This window comes from Amblyomma mixtum, chromosome 4, assembly GCF_055824585.1.
Source record: "Amblyomma mixtum isolate Tamu chromosome 4, ASM5582458v1, whole genome shotgun sequence".
Lineage (NCBI taxonomy): Eukaryota > Metazoa > Arthropoda > Arachnida > Ixodida > Ixodidae > Amblyomma > Amblyomma mixtum.
In genome coordinates, this window is record NC_143015.1 from 149,704,257 (window position 1) to 149,723,921 (window position 19,665).

At 48.1% G+C, this 19,665-nt stretch overlaps 1 protein-coding gene across 3 annotated transcripts in view; it reads right to left on the minus strand.

Annotated features, from left to right (window-relative positions):
* The window catches only part of wake (ankyrin repeat and fibronectin type III domain containing protein wide awake), a 520,343-nt gene that overhangs the window by 497,850 nt on the left and 2,828 nt on the right, over window positions 1-19,665 (minus strand). For all 3 annotated transcript variants that reach the window (XM_089588279.1, XM_089588278.1, XM_089588277.1), the window contains exons 2-3: window positions 18,504-18,727; window positions 15,300-15,566 (exon numbers count right to left, since the gene is read on the minus strand). In XM_089588279.1, coding sequence (XP_089444405.1) covers window positions 15,300-15,566; window positions 18,504-18,574 — 338 coding nt within the window. In that variant the 5' untranslated portion in view covers window positions 18,575-18,727. The remainder of the gene's footprint in view (window positions 1-15,299; window positions 15,567-18,503; window positions 18,728-19,665) is intronic.

Sequence of the window (19,665 nt, forward strand, 5' to 3'; positions counted from 1 at the left end):
CACCTTCTTCACCTATGGGAAGCACGAAGAAGCCTTATCAGGAGATGGAGGCAGCAAAAACACAACAGGAAACTCAAGCTGAAGATCGCAGAACTGACTAAGAAGGCATCAGAGCACGCAGACAACATCGCCACGCAAAACTGGCAACAGTTCACGGAAACACTTAGAGGAACACTAGGCACGGCCCGAACTTGGAATATACTAAGAGCTTTGATAGACCCCACAAAAACCAAAACGGAAAGCGGCAAGTCCATGAAAAAACTACTCCACACCTTCCCTGGAACGGAAGACCAACTAACACAAGCACTGAGGGAAAAATGCTACGGCACAATCATGCACCCAAAGCAAGACCAAGTATACACCGGCGAAAACAACCCCGAGATGGATAGGCCAATCACCGAGGAGGAAGTAAGGGCAGCCATAGGGCAAGCAAAAAAGAATACGGCAGCTGGAAAGGACAAAATAAATAACGCTACCATTAGAAACATGGGAGACACGGCCATCGCCGAGCTTACGAAGTACCTAAACGCTATCTGGGAAAAAGGAATCGTGCCGGCGGAATGGAAACATGCAGAGGTAATTATGATACCCAAGCCGGGTAAAAGACTCCAAATTGAAAACCTAAGACCAATCTCCCTAACCTCCTGTCTAGGGAAGATATACGAGAGGGTGATTAATGAAAGGATCACAAACTACATGGAGGACAAGGGATATTACCCTGATGCCATGTTTGGCTTCAGAAGGGGACTGTCCACGCAAGACGTACTCCTACAATTAAAGGAGGATGTCCTCACTGACATACCAAGAAGCGGCGAACACATAGTGCTAGCACTCGACATAAAGGGAGCCTTCGATAACGTGGGACATGCGGCCATCATGGAAGGTCTCAATAACATAAACTGTGGAAGCAGAGCCTTCCATTATGTCAAAGCCTTTCTCACAGAACGAACAGCTACGATAGGCATCGGAGATACAAGATCGGAGAGCTTCACGGTGCCAAACAAGGGTACCCCGCAAGGCTCAGTAATATCACCGCTACTATTCAACATAGCGATGATAGGACTCACGAAAGTACTGGACGAAATAGAAAACATCAGCTACGCAATGTATGCAGATGACATAACAATATGGACAACCACAGGCTCCCTAGCAGCTAAGCAAGAGCGGCTACAAAAAGCGATCGGCCATACTGAACAATACGCCAGGGCCAGAGGATTATCGTGCTCAGCAGAAAAATCAGAATACGTAAGAATCAAAAAAGGTACACGAAAATACGACTCCCAAATCACCCTGAAACTCGGAAACGATACAATACCTGAGAAAACGGAAGTCAGGGTACTTGGAATGTGGCTGCAAAACACAGGCCGATGTAGCAAAACCATTGCCTCTATTAAGAATACAACAGAGCAAGTCGCCAGAATCGTGCGAAGAATCAGCAGTAGAAAGAAGGGGATGAGAGAACAGGACACCCTAAGACTCATTGACAGCCTCGTCACGAGCAGGGTTACGTACAGCCTCCCCTACCACGAACTAAACAAGCAAGAGACTCTACAAATCGACACCATACTACGCAAAGCGTACAAAACGGCGCTCAAACTTCCAATGTCCACACCAACCGAAAAACTAATGGCCCTGGGAGTATCAAACACCTTCGACGAACTACGAGAAGCGCAACGTAGTGCGCAATTAGACAGACTCACTCAAACCAGAACGGGAAGACACCTACCGGAGAAATTACGGCTACCTCTAGGCACACAAAGAGACAAGGAACAGATTAATAATGAAGACAGAAACAACATCCGGGTAAGACCAATACCACGACACATGGATCCGAATTTACATCATGAAAGACGACAAGCCAGAGTCCGAGCACTCACCAGGGAACTCAGCGACAATCCCAACGTAGTCTACACGGACGCAGCAAAGTACCGATACCAACGCAAAACAATCGCCGTTGTAGCAGACGAAGGAGGGCAAGAAATAACCAGCGCAACGATAAACAACCCAAACATAGAAGCAGCTGAAGAAGCCGCCATTGCTCTCGCAATATCGCACGGGAACGCAACAGGACACAACCTCACTATAGTGACGGACTCCAAACAAGCATGTAGAAACTACACAAGAGGCAGGATCGACAGCATCGCCAATCATATTCTACACACGACGAGAAGACACAAAAACACTAAACATAGTATAGTGTGGGTTCCGGGACATGAGGGGATGAGGGGCAACGTGGCAGCAGACGAGTTAGCTCGAGGGTACGTCAACCGAGCAGACTCAGCACTTTGCACCACAGGCACCTTTGACCCAGTTACCCCCACGTACTCAGATATACTCGATCATTACAGGGGTCAGCGGAAACGCTACCCAGCCCCACACAAAAGGCTCACCAAAGAGGAGGCGGTAGACTGGCGCAGACTACAAACCGGTACCTACCCACACCTGCACAAACTACACAAGATTTTCCCTACACAATATGCAGACGAATGTCCGTGGTGTCAGGGTACACCTACACTAGAACATATCACATGGACCTGCCCTAAGGCAGACTTAGAGCCAAGAATAAACCCGAGTGTGATGCAGTGGGAGCACTTGCTGGCCAGCGAGGACGAGGAAGCGCAACGATTCCTTGTGCGCCGAGCCACGATGGCAGCAGTCAAGTGCGGCATCCTGGACCAAGGATCGACCACGGCGCCCAGTGACCCGTAAGGGTCAAGAACACCAATTTATTGACAATAAAGTTTTTTCCATCCATCCATCCATCGCGCCAGCCGGGACGGCTTGGCGCGCGCTCATAAAACATCGAAAAAAAAAAACCATCCGCTGAAAAATATGCGAAGTGACGACTGGATTTCGGTGTAATCACATTCCGAGCATCAATTTTCATTGTTTTTGCTCAATTTTAATATTTGACTTCAGTATCCCTTTAAAGTGTGTTTACTCTATGTGTGTGTGAGAGCGCGCGTTTTTGTATGAGTGTGCTGGACAAGACGAATGCAGCTGCTCGTTCGCCCTTTACTGTGCCCATAACGCCTTCCTTTTTAACCGATAAAAGTGACGCAGTAGCGCTCGTATGCCCGAAAGCTGTACACTCTAAACAGAAAGGTATAAAAAGGGAGTAATGTTGACCTCTAGCGCACCCACTTGTACAAATGGGTGTGTGCGCTAGAGGACAACTTACTCCCTTTTTATTCCCATGTAGGCGTATTTGTGCTTAGAGTGTACGGCGCCTTTCCTATCCTCCTGTAGTATTGTCTCCTGCGTGGGCTCAAGCCTGCAGTATTCAAAAAATAACTTTGAGATCACTTTGGCAAGTCGCACTGGAGCAGTGCGAAAGCGAAACGTCCACATACTATACCGACGTCCGTGGCTGCTCTGACGTCCATGTACTATATCGACATTCACGGCTATTTTGACGTCTAGGTGTATTTATTCGAGTTTTTTTTTCCGATTAACTAATTGCGCCTCATCGAGCCAAAATTTTCCCACGGCAACAATTTATCACACACTGCCACAATCACACTTTCACACATTTATCTTCAGAGAACGACGTAATCGTGCGTACAAAATTTGCAGACACGTGTTGCGGATACTTTTTACTGACTCGACAGAGACGTCGGTGCTCTCGGCGAGGCGATTTATTAATTATCTCGCATTAATAAAGCACCTTGCCGTTAGCGCGACTTTTCTCTCCTATTTAAACCATGAATTTATGGAGCCTTCCAACATCGACCCACTTTCTCACCTCACTGTAGTCCCTATTACTGGTTGTCGCTAGCAGAATGTCATCGTAACAATATTTCTGTGCCCGTTTAAAAGCCCTAAGTGGTCAATACTAACGCCGTTTATGTTCCAGAGAGTCCCTTACAGAGCTCTCGCACTAACAAAAGGAAGACGAGACTTTGATGTGCCGGGCACCAGGTAGGAGTGCAGCGTGTAGATGAAGCCTGGCGGTGCTGTAAGACGCCAAACAGCGAGACCCAAGCAGCACAGGTAATCGGCCCGATAGTGGAAATGTATTGGCAAAACTGGTCCTACACAGGACCGAAGATAAACTATCATTTCCCCTACTGGGCCGATTACCTATTCCAATATTCAATACCGGTCCAATATTGGCAATGGGTGGTTTTTACTTTGGTTCTTTGTGGGACCAGTCTTGCAAATCCATTTACATTATTGGGTCGATTACTTTTGCTGCTTCAGTCGCTGCTTGTCATTTTAATCTATCGACAAAACTGGTCCTACGAAGGACCAAAGTGGCACCATCCATTTCCAATATTGGGCCGGTTACCTATCTCAATGTTCAATATCGGCCCAATAGTGGGAATGTATTGCCACAACTGATACTACAGAGGACCAATGTGAAATAATCCCTTTCCAATACTGGGCGAATGATCTTTTCTGCTTGGAGACACGTAGCTTTTCTTCAAGCATCCACGTTGGTACAAAACGTCAAGCTTTGCATCAAAAACGTCATTGTGCACGGTGATTTTGCAAGACCGCTTGGAATTCAGCTAGGAGACTGGCTAACTGACCGAAAGAATACAGTGCTCCAGATTCGCATGCCAGAATAAATTATGTTCACATCTTATGCGTACTCATTAATGTTATGGAAAGAAAACAACAAACTGTCAACAAAACAAACTGACTTCGCTTTGTACCGTATTTCTCTCGCTCTCTCTTTCGAGGCAACCCGCAACCGTGGCTGAGTTTCTATGCCGTATGGGGACTGAACTTGAGGTCCCGGGTTCGAAACCTGACGTGGCGGCTGCATTTGGAAGAAGCATTTCGAAAACGCCCACGTAATGAGATTTTGGAGCATCCTGATGAACTCTACCAGGCGGAAATGAATCCTGAGATCCTCGGGTGCGGCGTCTTTCATAGCTTGCATGTTGTTTCGGCAAGCAAAAAGTAATTACCATTCATTCACTCATTCCTTCAGTACATCCGCAGGGCCACTGACATTACAGAGGGAAGTGACTACAATGGGAAAAAAAATTTAGCAGTAACTTGAAATTGAACAAAACATAAAAGCTCTGCAAGGGAAACTGCATAGCTTTTAGAAATCAACGAGTTTAAGATGGTCGAATGTGTGAAAGTTGCAGGTAAAGCGGTAAAGCATGTGAAGTCTTTTTGGGCTAGCATTTGAAATAGTGAAGTAATCGCCGATTAAAATCCGGACGCCCTTCAAGCTTCTCCGCAGCGCACAACGCCAAGTGGGGGGTGCACGATGACGTCATCGAAGGTATCGGTACATTTCCAACCCACAAACGCCTGCTTTGAAGGAAAAAACCAACGCCACCGAAGCCAAACCCTGCCGAGAGTTGTTTGGCAGCGTCTAACGAGTCAGGCAACGTAGGTAATCTAGTAATGTTGGAGTCAGGGCAGGGTGTGGCTGACGACAGCGGTAATTTTAAATCATACCTTCTGTGACGTCACGCTGTACTTTTCTGCACTACTCCGATGCACTGAGGAGAAGCGCAAAATTCAATCGTCGATTACGTCACTATTTTAAATGCTAGTGCAAAAACACTTGGCATGCTTTACCGACACCCTGTATAGATTTGAATCCTTGAATATCGCGAAATTCTCAAAAAAGTGCAGCAGTTGCCCTTTAAGTCATACAATGTTAGTTTACTTGGTGGAACCAACCATTAACCATTGTACACAATGGTGCCACACCAGTTAAAAGGCCTTCTGGGATAAACGCAGTACAAGGAGCCTGCGGATCTAGTCTCAGTTTCGATAAAAGACAAGTTACCCCCTTCCCAGCAAACGAGGTTTACTTCTCTTTTTTTTTTTAATTCAGCTCTAAACACTACCTCTATCGTTTTAGTATCGCCACAGCGAATAACGACAGCTCCTGAAGGTTCGTAAAAGAGGGCCATTAAATTCACACGCACAGTCTTTCTGAGACAAAGGCGCGAACGCAGCAACTCTGCTATAAAAATGGCTCCCGGAACAGTAACGGCATACTGTGAACACTGATCGCTCTTACGACTCAGTCAAGGTTGATATCGCAGAGATCTCAGAGGTGACCTTTCGGGAGAGCTTTGCATAAGCCTTCGTCTTTAAAGGGGGCGTATTTTATATAAAGTTACAACGGCGATGAAAAAGGAAATAAAAGACAGCAAAGACTAAACACTGAGATGATGTCCCATCAGTGATGGGCTCAACAAATGGCCTTCCGAACGAGTTTTGCAGGAAGAGTGGGTGAACTGATGCAGTTCGTAGGCGTTTCTTCGCTTCTTGGGTATTTTCTTTTGCTTTCTCTTTGGGTTTTATTTTCGTGTTTGTTTTTTGTTGTTCCGTAAGAGATAAACGCGTTTACGGAGTCACCCCACTTCGCTGCAATGCGCCCCGTTCTTGGAACAAAGCCCACGCTACAAGCGACGGCAGCAAGCTTTAGCTCAGTCGGCCCGTGTTTCACCTATCCTCCGCTCTAACACCACAGAGATGACGCAAGGCGTAGTGCGCTGTGCATTTTATGAGTTTTCCTCTCCGAAAAGAACCAGAGGAACCCCAGGTTGTTCATTTTTTTTTGCTGCGTTTTTTTCTTCGCTACCACTGTGGCGCAACTCGTCTAAATCTCGAGATCAGATTGCAGAAAGCCACCTGCAGACTCTACCGTTTTTCTCTTCTTTACAAAAATTAAAAAAAAAAAGAAGAAAAAGCGGAAGGGGTGAAATCACGACTCTGGAGAAAGACGACCTAGAAAGGAGAATATTTTACGGCGGAATTCAAGCCGCTCGTCTTGGATTCAGTTGGACGCGCCGAGCTGTGCACTGCGATCTCTAAGGAAAATACTCAGAGAGATACAGACACGAAATATAGAGCGCAAACAAACGATATGATTTGTTTCTTTAACGTAAGGAGATGCCTTCTAGCGAGTTTCAGACGCAGGCATTGAGTGGAACGTAATTGAATATGATTTTGAATGTCGTCCGAGGAGCCGATTGCCATTTCCACCAACATCGCGTGATGTCAAGGTTGCGCTTGCCCCAATTATTGTGACGTCACAGAATCAAGTGGTTGTTCCACGTACCTGCCGGCGACGCTCAAGTCATGAGAATGTGGTCAGGTTGGTCGATCGACGTTGACGTTAAGGTGCATTTCAGCGCTGGCGACGGCCGAAACTGCCAGTAGAAAATCGTTTCTAATTCATCGTTAACGCTGCGCACTGGTGTTTTCAGCTCATTTTCATGATTACTAGGCGCGTGAGCCTCTTTCAAGCGAAAAAAAAAAACTGACAGCCAAAAACTTCGCGTCTATTTTTTTTTTTTTTTGCGATGCGTTCGATGAAGAAACATATACGGATCAGCGGAAACACTTGCAGTATGGTGAGGCCCGATGTACGCTAGATGAACATTAAGAGGGTTTAAAATTGGGCTAGTTAATTGTGATCATGGTCTTTCATTATAACGCTTTTGAGAACGCTTAAAGGCGAGAGGGATACAACACAAAACACAGATTGCGCATCCGGTGTTATGTGTTGTTTCCGTCCTGTGTTCAAGTTTTTGTTTCGATTTTTCAAAAGCAAAACAAGAAAGACATTGATTAGAACCAACTAGTCGCATTTGAAACCCTCTTTTGTGTCTGCTGTCCTTGCAGGCCCATGCGTTACAATAATTCCCGTTTTCTCGCACTCCCATATACGTATATCCCCGTGATACGCTATTTCCTTTCTTCTTTCGCTATGTTCTTTGTTTATCACCGGCGGCCTGCGGCCTTATCTCACTGCCACGCGATGCGCGACGGGCTTCTCTGGAACGATTGTAACCCCGCGCAACCCTTTCTACGTCGTTTTTAGCGCCTTATCTCGAGACTCTGTCGTCACCTACAAACTCAACGCAGCCCACAGAGACGCGCATCCCGATCGTAGACACCGCCCAGCGCAATTCCTGCCGCCACGTTGCTTAATGCTTTGTGGGCACTAATCCGCCCTCTAAAGAGCGTCGCGCCAATCTGTCCTTCTATTGTTCGTGACACTGTCCGGGACTCTCGTCACACCCTTGTGACAAGAGCGTGAGTCACTGCACATTTATTCTTTCCTAACTCCAATGTCACTTCTGAGCTGCGCACATTTTTGGTAGTAGTTTTGGTCGTCGCGTCGCCTTCGATGCCGTTCTGGGGCCGTTGTCTATATGCTCTCCATTTTCCGTTGTCCATTCTCCGTTCATTCGGTCCTTTGTCAGTGGTAACTCACATATACCCGCGCCTTCCAAGCGTCTGAGGATAGCGACCCGGCGATTGGTTGACTGGCGACAGGACCTTACCATTGGCTGAAATTGGATGCAATACGCAGCCAATGCTGGGGTGCATCGCGGCACTCTGTCAACAGAAGGCGACCGAACCTGACCATTGACTGTCATTGGCTGAGATCTGTAGCCAGTGGTGAGGTCCGGTTGTCAACCACTGTTGCGACTGGGCCTCCCACCGCTGCCATTCACTGTTACGACTGGGCCTCCCACCCTGTCTCACTGTTAGGACTGGAGCATCTCAGCCTGCCGTCACTGTTGCGCAGAGCTGAGCAAAGAAACGGTCGAGGCAACGGTGAGTCAGCGAAACGTTTATGTACAGTATGTACAAGGGCTTTACATAATCGGCACAAGGGCCGAAACCACAACGGGCTAGCACAAAGGAGCAGGGCGATGCCCCGGGAGAGCGGCTCTCTAACGTAATGTCTCGTCTGCTACCCGTCTGCTGCTGCGGCTCAGTGCGGCTCCGTTTTTATAGCCTCCGGTGACGGTTGCAGCAGCCAGTCGTTCGAACCCTCCAATCAGGTCGCGCCACTGATCTCCGTTTGAACTGGACGAATGGACGAGAGGGGCTCGGCCGTTGAAAGTTAGCAGCCTGAAAAGGGCTGCCGGCGAAGCGTTGGTTGAGCTCGAGCCGACGCTAGCGAGGAGAGGGGGAACGCGCCGGGCGATCCAGGATGAATTATGCTGCAAGCCGCGACATGTCCGAGAGTCCGGGCTTGCTTTGCGCAATGGCGGGCGCACGGCGCTGGTTTCTACAGAGGCCAGCCAAATGCGTGCTCGGGCATAACACCACCCCAAGGCTGGGTCGCTTGCCACAGACACTTGAAAGCCGCGGGTATATCCGAGTGACCACTGACAGTGGACCGAACGGACGCCATATGGACAACGGAAAATGAAGAGCTTACAGAATACGGACCCCGGATATTATATTCCTCATCGCACCTCGTTCTGCGACGGACGCAATGAACTTACGCATTGTCACTAAACGCCGTATGTTGACTCAAGGCACCGTTACTGGCCGCTATCTTCTCACTCGCGTGGTTTCATTTATTGTGGCGAAAAACGCCGCCCACACGAGAGAGAGGAGGGTGGGGATACCGCGCCGATTCCCAAGTCTCCTGTTATGCGCGAGTGCTGTTTTCGCCGCAAGATCATGCATAAACGCAGCCCTAGTTTTCACCTTGTTATGGTTTCACTTCGACATTCAACGATATGTCACTTAGCAACATCTCTCGAGAAATAAGGGTGTACACATAACGTAGGCAAACGTATCCGCTGAAAGATCTGGACGAACCGTTGCATCTCAACTTACGAGCCAAACGGAATGCCAGCACAATATGAAATAGAAGAGCCGGACTGGAGCGATGCAGTTTTATGTCCAACTGGCAAAGGTTTAAAGCCGGTGTGTCAGAACAGAGATAGATAAAACTTCCCCAAGGTGTTAACGAAAAAAAAAAATTGACGACACTTGAGCTCCGCCTTAGGGATATCACGCGACAGCTTGAACAGGTTAATGCCCATATATGCAGAATTGGAAACCCCCCTCTCGAACACACACACATACACACAGTGATCGCTGCAAAGCTCGAAAAGTTCTCGTCCGAAAGACGACAAGGCTGAGAAGAGTTATCGGGTTTCGAAACTGCATGCATAAAAATGCGCGACCCGCAAGCCACGAAGGCGCAAGGATTCGCCTGAGGCGAGTTCGGGGTAACCGTGGCGGGGCCCTGTGCATGTTAATCAGAGCCAGCAGCGCGCCGAATCCCAAGGAGCGTCAGCGCGTTCCAGGTCTCAAACCCCGCGCGTTCACTCTGGCGAAAAACGTGCAGAATTCAGCTCCAAACTATACGAACAAGCTGCAACCGTCACTGTCGTCGAGGGACTCGGCTTGTTCTCAGCTAACGCCGCGGGGAGAACACGGAGCGCCTCTAGACGCCACCGTGAATGGCTTTACGGCACGAACACCGCTTTCGAAAGCTCGTTCAAACAGAACCAATCAAATTTTCATTATCGACTCTGTAATTCACATGCTATAGAATTTCTGAATACATAAGGTTTCGAATTCATAAGCGCGGAGCTCGCAGAACTCATTTAAAGCTGAAAGACTAACCCAGTAAGCAGGCGTGAAGCGAATTTTTTAATAAATTGATTAATAACCTGCAACCACACTCCGTCGCCCTGGAATAGGCCCTTACAAAAATTTTTAGAGAGTCTATAGACTTTCCATAGACTTCTGTCTATAAACGTCTATAGACTGTGTATAGACAAATCCTTTAGACTAGTCTATAGGCAACACAAATGCTATAGACAGTATATAGACAACCTGTACATTTATGGCCATACACTTTTAGTGGACTTCTATCTACAGACAGTCTATAGACTATAAATAGACGAAAAGAAATATCTATAGGAAGGCAATAGAGTATATAAGAAGTCTACAGAGTGTCTATAGACCATTTTTATAAGCGGGAGCTATACGAACGCCAAACGGCGGCTTCCACTAAGCAAGCTCATGAACAGACGAGAATATTTGCCAACCCTACAGGTCGGCAAGCCTTCACCTCGCTCCCATAGCTTCCCTATAGAAACTTATCCCCAATACACAAAAATAGAAAAACCAAATTGACGAACCACCTTCACCACGCAGTTGCTGTACCACCAAAGTTTCAGCACCAAGCAAACCGAATCAAACCGCGTTTTCCCTTTTATCCTTTCTTTTTTCCCCATCAAGTGCCGCTGCGTACGGGCGAGGCAGTTACCCAACCGACCTCAACTTTCCCTACTTCCATTACTGCTTCTTTTTTTTCCTGCCGGCAGGGAGTCCCGGCTGCGTACCTTTCCGCTACTCCCCTCTGCCCCCATTTCCCAGTAGAGTAAACGGAACAACTCACACACCACCGTCGTAAAGAGGCGTCAAAGCCCAACTTCGACAGAAAGTCCGACACTATATACCACAGTGAGGCCGCCGGCGGGTTTCGAAACTCTTCCCTCCCTAGCGAGAAGGGAGAAAACTTTGTCGCAGCCACTTCCAATATACACGGTGTGGCGCGCCTTCGGACCTCCTTCGCAATTGCGGCGGCTACGTTTTACTGCTTTCGCACCGTTCTTTCGGTGCCCGTATAAGCCGCTGTGAGTGAGGCTTTGTGAGTGACGGACAACTGCACTTAGTGCTGGGTTTTGGACTAGTCAAGTTCCCAGTTGCGCCATTCATAAAGCTGTGAAAGAAAAGTATACAACAGCTGTATCTTACCGGTACTCACATATGGGGCAGAAACGTGGAGGCTAACAAAGAGGGTTCAGCTAAAGTTAAGAACAACACAGCGAGCAGTGGAAAGAAAAATGATAGGTGTAACGCTGAGAGATCGGAAGCGGGGGGAGTCGGTGAGAGAACAAACGCGCGTTAATGATATCCTAGTAGAAATCAAGAGGGAGAAGTGGGCTCGGGCAGGGCATGTAATGCGAAGGCAAGATAACCGCTGGTCCTTAAGGGTAACGGAGTGGATTCCCCACGCAGAGTGGCACGGGTCGGAACTAGGAGGGGGGTCCGTTACTTTTGCACCCGATTACATACGTACGCCGGAAATCGGAAAATGCGACCGAAACCAAAAGGTTCCGCAGTTCCATTTCCGTAGAACCCCCCCACCCCCCCCCCCCCCCCAACTCTAAGGCCATAAGACAACCGGTCACGCAAACCACAGTCTCGAAACAGTGACACGCCCGAGGGCCCAATCGAGACGCCCCTCTATTCATATAGCTTTTTCTTATCTCTCCCTTACCTCCCTCACCTTTATATCCGCTCATCCCTTTCCCCCAGTGCAGGGTGGCAGAATGGTGCTATCTACCCGTTAACCTCTCCGCCTTTCCTCCTCCTCCTCGTCCTCACAAGCCGCAGCACCAACCATTGCAGTAATGCCATCCAACAACACACGGGAACGCGCTGTTACATGGCTAAACGAGAACAGTTCGTTCAGTTACACACGGTAGCTAGCGGACCGAAAACAAAAAGGACGAGAAAAAAGAATCTTAGAGGACGCTGCTCTACAATATCCCCGTCAAACCCCGCGTACAACAGAATGCGTCTTTTAAGACGTTTTTAAACAACGCGTCGTCAATTCTGCGGCCTAAGTGCCTTTGGATATAGAAGAGTGATCATTGTGCCCCCACGTATAGTCACTTTTTTCAAGAACTGTACAGCAACAGGGGTGGCCTCGCGAGTTAGTTGTTGTGACTAAATCAGCCTCACAGCGACCATGTGACTCCGAAGACTCTACCCCTTCACTGTGAGATTACTGTAGCGAGAGCTACACTACGCCAGCTCTTCGAGCCTTCAGCGTGGCACCCCTTGAGCGCCGTGGCCTTGAGCCGGTTGGTCACGTGGTGCGGAGCAGCTGCTGCTGCCGGCGTCGCGGCGCGGCGGCGAAACCAAGCTGCAACAGCTGTGCGCATGCGCCGTGTCGAGTGGGTGGGGGTGGAGTGGAGAGAGGGGGAGAGGTGCCGCAGCTGTGTAAGTAGGCGGCTCGGCGGAGCTCTCGCGTCACTCCAGGTCTAACCAGAGCAAAACCACAGCCAATTTTTTTCTAATTGCGATTTCATTACATACTTATATAACTCATACTTATAGAATTCATACTTATACAACTAAGTATGCACCGCAAAGGCTTTGCTGCATGTTTCTGAAGACATAAAAGACCCGCACCACGGAGCATGGATAAAGATTATAAAGAAGGAACATGCCGAACGTACGGTCGTAAAATTTTATGTACTATATATCGCGCTTGAAATGACCCGTAGCAAGCCCGGAGTAGATCAGAGAAAGATTCCGGTTTATACAACAATCGACTTTCACACGGAGCTCCCAACCTGCACGAACATTCAGTCTACATTGTTTTTTTGAATCATCAGCCACATGCACAAATTCCCAGCAGCTCTGGGTATGCCGTTTCGAGAACTGAGCTGCCGCCATAGTGTGCGTGTTGCAGCTAATATCGAGCGCGAGTACCTTTGCGGGAACACCCAGACTTGAGAAATATATTTTTATGAACACTGAAGAGCCGTTTCTCGGCCTGAAAGGCACATAGACAACAATATAAAGTTGAAGTCTAGCGCTATGTCGACGTCTAGCGCTATGTCGACATCTAGCCCTATGTCGACGTCTAACGCTATGTCGACATCTAGCCCTAGGTCGACCTCTAGACCTATGTCGACATCTAGCCCTATGCAGACGTCTATAGCGTAGAGTTCACAGCGCCGACCGGACCAACTCTACAGTGTAGTACAGTACAGTCGGCCCGCGGCTGCCTCGGCCAATCATATGCAGGCAGTACACGCTTCGTGGCGTCACGCTCAAAGCGCGCTGCGAGGATAAAAAATACAAAGAAAAACCCAAAACAGGCAGTCCCCACGGCATTAGCGGAGGTGCCCTATTAGGGAAAACCCCCATTACGAATGCGCCGCGCGTTCTTTTCCCTAAACGAGGTCGACCCGCATCCCGAACCCGTACTCCACGCATTCCCTTTTTATTTTCCCTCAAACCAACGAAGCCACGCGTTTCGCCTCACCGCAGCACTGCACGCAGAGCATCCGAGCAAAACGCGGGGCAATACGAGTCTCGACCAATCAGTGCAGAAAACAAGGCTCGGAGCACAGCCGGAATACAATTTGCATGTATGTTACTCGGTGATGTTTTTCATTTTTTTTTAACTACCGTCGTTTCCTCTACGCAATGCGCGCCTTACGCGCTTGTCGTTTGTAGACCGCGAAGTTGAGTTGTCGTTCGGTTCACGCAGCTGCTTGCGACCCACCGACAAGAACTAACGTGCTTAGTGAGCGGGTCAGCAAAGTCAGTTGTGAAGCGAAACTGGTAACAAAGCAAACAGTAATGTTATTACTTTGTCGTTATCACCATAATTATCATCATCATCACCTTGTGCACTGAAATCATACCGAGTAGCGCGAGCTTTTCTTTCTTTTTCATTGTGCAGGAACTTCTTACTTCAAACAATCGGCAAACGCAACAGAGTTCAGTATAAAGTTATGCCGATAACCTAGACACTAGCGTACCTTTCTCACCGAACCATGCCGTTTCTTTTTGGCGAACCTAAAGGTCTTCAGCGGCCTCTGTATTTGCGCAGAAATACCGCAAAGTCGGTCGCGTGTCACCGAATCCGTGACTGAGCCATCCAGTAGGCACGTGCGATGCAGATATTAGCCATCTTGACCACTTTTTGTTTCAAGCTGAGCAAGAGGCAACGCTGAGTGAGACACTGGACTAAAGGTTATCATCTATCCACTACCATCTATCCACCTATCCATCTATCCATCTACCATCTATCCACCAGGACTGACACTAGTACTGTTTCTGCTACTCTTACTTCGATGACTACTAGTATTCCTACTGCTACTATTCATACTGCTGTTCTACTACTGCTGTCACGACTACTACCGCTACCACGTCTACTACCACTACTATTATTAATATGGTACCGTCAGCGTTACCCCTCCTACTGCCGCTGCTACTACTACTGCTACAGCTGCTGCTACTGGTACAGCTACTACCGCCATACTGCGACTGCTACTTAATAATAATAACTTGGGACTTCAATAGGTCCTGCATAGAGCTACGCAAATTGCACAGTAAGGAAGCGCTGTCCTGAAAAAAAGTGGCATCACTCACAGGCTGAAAGACCATTCCAGTGCCTCTTTGTCAGCCAACGCCTCCAGACGTCGCGAAACTGCAGAGGTGACAAGCGTGCTTCGACGCCACCGAGTCACTCCAGAGGTACTGAAGAACAGCTCATCACACTGACTTCTACTGCTACTGCATGCTAGTGCTACTTATAGGAAGACTGCGAGTGTGCGAGTGTTACATGCATGGCCCGATAAGGGAACCATGGTCCGAATCAAAGGTGACGTCACTCACAGGACGACAGGCTTAGTAAGAACCTCATCACCAGCCGTGAACTATAGTTGAGCCTGGGCGTCGCGCATCTGCAGAGGGGACTAAAGGGTGCCTCGGCGACGAAAGAGGAGCTCACCAACCTGACGGCCAAGATGTCCTCGACGCCGTCGAAGTCCTCGAGGGCTACCGCCGCACCACTGGCACCACACCTGCCCCTGCCTCTTCTACCGCCACCCAAGTCGTTGACCGCGAACCCGGCGGTGGTGGAGGATGTGCTGAGGGAAGCAGCGGAGGCAACCGGCGCTCTGGTGGGGTCCGAACTCCGCGACCGCCTCGAAGACTTCCTCGTGCCGTTGCCCAGGGAGCCCGACTCGGTCTGGTCGCAGGAGCAGCTCAGCTCTTCAGCGCTGCCAGAAAGAAGGAAGAAGAAAGAAGTGGCGACGATGCGCGTCACACCATCGAGGAAAGTCAACGCCGCGCCACCGAGTGTTTTCCCTTCTGCCCCCCCCCCCCCCCCCCCCCCCTTCCCGTTCAGAGGCCGATTTGTGGCGCGCTTCATCGCAGACAAACCGACGCTTTCGTTCTTCGTCTAATGCGCCCTTGTTGAGTGCGTATGTATGCGAGCCGCGTCGGGTGTTTTCCTTCGGGCTTCAAATTCAAGAAGCCCAAAAAAGTGTACGACAGGAAAGGTATACAACGTATATATATACACACGGTATACAACCAGAGGCACGGAATACACTCTAAACGTAAAGGAGTAAGGAGGGACTAAGCTGTCTTTTTACTCATTTCTGTTCAGAGAGTAGAGGACAGCTTTACTCCCATATAGGAGTATTGGTGTTTAGAGCATAGAGTTTCTTACTATTACCTAAAGGGAAAGCTGGCGCCCCTTGTATGGGAGTTTGCGCGGAGGCCCCTCAAGACCACTTCAGCCACCATGGGCGCTCAGAGCACCATGGGCCGGTGAGCTACCGACTGCAGAACCACAGCAGTTGGCCAGAAAAATAATGCAAAAATAAACGCTGTTCGATAATCAAGAATGTCCTAACATTTATTACCCTGTCTAATGATTGCAACATATCAGCAGAAAAGCATGTAAATGAAAAGTTCGCCCAAAATAAGCCGCCCCATTTCACCCTAAATAAGCCGAGCACCAGGCAGGGGAAAGCTTGTACCCATTGCATCACCGGTGGGTACCCAGTGCCAATGGCAATCGAACCCCGCACCTCCAGCATGCGAAAGCGGATGCGCAAATGACTAGGCCACCACAAGTTCACCATCGCCATCATCAGTCAGGTCGATGATTCGCCCATTCATCTCCAATTACCCCTGCACAGTTCCAGCCATGGCCATCTCATTCCACCAAATTTCTTAACCTCGTCTAGACCCGCCACCCCCCCCCCCCCCTCCCAATTTCTGTCCTGCCCCTAAGCACACTGTCCTTAACGCTGTGTCTACTTTGTTACCATGACAGACCAATGTTTATCTGTTCTACTTCTTGCATGTCCTCTCAAAGTCGACTTCCTCATCCAGATCTCCTACTTAGTATGATGAATAATCGTGTTTCTTCTCTAATCTACGTTCGTATCTGTCTCCCCCTTAGCGTTACCACCATCGTTTTCCTCTACCACAGTCCGCTGCAATGTCCTTGCTTTCTTACTACCCGATCAATCTTATTAAGCGTTTCGATCTGTTCCGCTCTTCGTCCACCTACGCGTCTAACTAGGTTCGCATGCCTCAATCAGCTAACGCAAACTCGGCAAGAGGTACGACGCGCCAAAGCATAAATATGTCAGACATGAACGCACTAAGATGTCCCCAAATAACGTCTGAACCGAAAATAAAGCTTCGCATCGAATGTTTGCACACAAGATAGATCCACTGTCGCAGTTTTCTGCCGGTGTGGCAAGGCCGATCCTAATGCAATTTCCTCCTCTTCTCCCTGCGGAGATAACTTCCGGTCGGTAGAACTGCGACCGCTCTGGGAACATCGTGGTAACTCCAGAAAGCCTTTTTTACATCAACGATGTGGCTGGGAACAGGGAACGATAAATTAAACTTGCAGAGCAAATACGCTTGCTGTGGTTTCATTTCGATTGTCTCCACTTGAACCACAATTCGAATAACAATTTGACCTGAAAAGCTACAGAACGGATTAAGATTCTGTTTACTGCAGAGATGGCCTAGAATTAGACGGAGCACACGCCTCGTAAGAAGGGGGGGACCACACCATAAACACGCTTGTCATGGCACTCTTTGGACAAGCTTCCGATGCACCATTAAAATAAAAATACTAACAAAATTCCTGCGGTGTGCGAATATATACTTTTGTGAAACCGAACCGAATACGAATGGTGCAGCTTTGCTCCCGAAATGAATGCGAATAGCGCAGGTATACACCAAATGGAATAGTAATAGGGCCAAATCAAATACGAATCGAATATTTTTGAGAATATTCGCTGCTTCTACGAATATTAGTAAAAAAAAAAGAATTATACGGATCTAATATTTTTTACGAATGTTGGCTACTTCCATGAGTATTTGCACCAAACAATCGTACGAAACAGCGAAGCGCAAGCGGAAACTGTGATGCAGTGCTCGTTATAACGAAGTCGAAGGGGTCCGGTGATTACTTCGCTATATCCGTAGTTTCGTTATAGCCCGTGTTGACCGAGCTTGCAAGGGGAATCGTCATTCCTTCGTTATATCCGTTATTTCGTTATGAACTGTTTCGTTATAACGAGGTTCGACTGTATGCTTTATGGAGTTACAGCTATACCTGTCAAAACACGCAACACTGCTCTCTGCTGGGGACAACGTAACACCAAGTAAGTATTTTTGCTTCATGGTCGTCATGTCATACGTACATAAAAATCATCTTGTGCTACTTATGACGACTAACTAACCAGCGCCATACCTCGGTAACGAAATCAGCTTTTTAATGTTTGACTATCAAACAAGCCAGAGGTATCAAAATTATTGCGCTTATAATTTCGTCTCGCGATTAGCTTCTTCTGTATGTAACAAGAAAAGGTTTAACAACAGCTTACTTGCAAAATCGGCCGGTGATGGCGCCACCTCTATTTTGCTTTTCGGCTTTTTCTAGCAACACAAAAGCTCCGCTACGAGTGAAAGTAGCGTGTTTGCAGTTAGAAAGCGGTAAGAAATGAGGTAAGAAAATACCTGCTCTTCATTTTGCGATATTTTCTATCTTACTGAATTTTAGTTTTCAGTGAGACGACCCCCCCCCCCCCCCCCCGGAACGCGGCAACCTATACACTCAGGTCAACCTCAGTTTGACCTGAGTGTCCCTTTTATAATACTTTCAAGGAAAACGCACTCACATGGTGAGAATCTTGGGCACGGCGACAGAGGTGGGCATCCATTTGTTCCGCGTCTTCGACGTCTTGCTCATGGCGACCGGCCATCAAAGTCGTCTGCAACGGCGCCGGGCTTCACTTCCATGACGTCTGCACGCCCGGGGACCACGAAACCACGACCAGCTCGTCAAGACGGTGTTGCTCGTCGTCTCCGGCCGATATGTGCATCTGTCATCCAATTGTCTTCGCTGCAATCGGGAAATCCGTTGAGGCAGTACGAAAGTATCTATAAACGTTGGTACGAATAATCGTTTGGATTCCTAGCTCCAAAATGCGTCGCCGGTCATAAAACTCGCCCATTGGCTAGAGAGAAGTGACGTCATCAGGACGGAGCGTTCCCATTGGCTTGTGGGAAGTGACCTCACCAGATCGGAGCAAACTCATTGCCCGGAGGAAAGTGACACCACTTCCGGTAAAGGCATAAATAGCTGCTAATGTTGCCGCATTGCCAACAAACAATACAATCAGGCGTCCCCGTGAATTTTTCGTTTTTTCTTTGCTTTCAAAATTTAAAGAATTATAGATACCTAACTTTTGGGTACAGATACCTAACTTTTTGTGAAGATGACGTCACAGGTAAAGAGCCTGGGCGTCATTTTCCGCGAGAATATGTGTTGGAACTCGCAAGTCGCCCATATTCGTTCTAAACTCACTCGCACAGTCGGCTTGTTGTCGCGACTATGATTTCTTCTGCCACAAAACATTAAATTGCTACTCTATAATTCATTGTTTTTTTCTACGCTGAGCTACTGTTTTCTGATCTGGGGCACTACCACACAATCTAATATTAACATTCTTTTTAGGTTACAGAAATAAGAAATACGTATCATTAAAAATGCCAGCTTAACACCCACAGAAAACCAATGTTTGATGAATTGCAAATTCTACCCGTCAGCGCATTGCAAAATTCAGTGCTTAGTTCACGCTACCGCCGCGGCATATCCAAAAATGACACACACCTCAAAGATCTTGCTTCATTAACATTGCGAACCGATGTGTACAACACACGTAGCACTGACCGCTGGGCAGTTCCTGGCACCCGAACAAATTACGGGCGTCAAATGTTAAAATACTGTTTGCCAACTACTCTTGCTCCTCACTCTGAAAGATGATTGCATGTCATTCG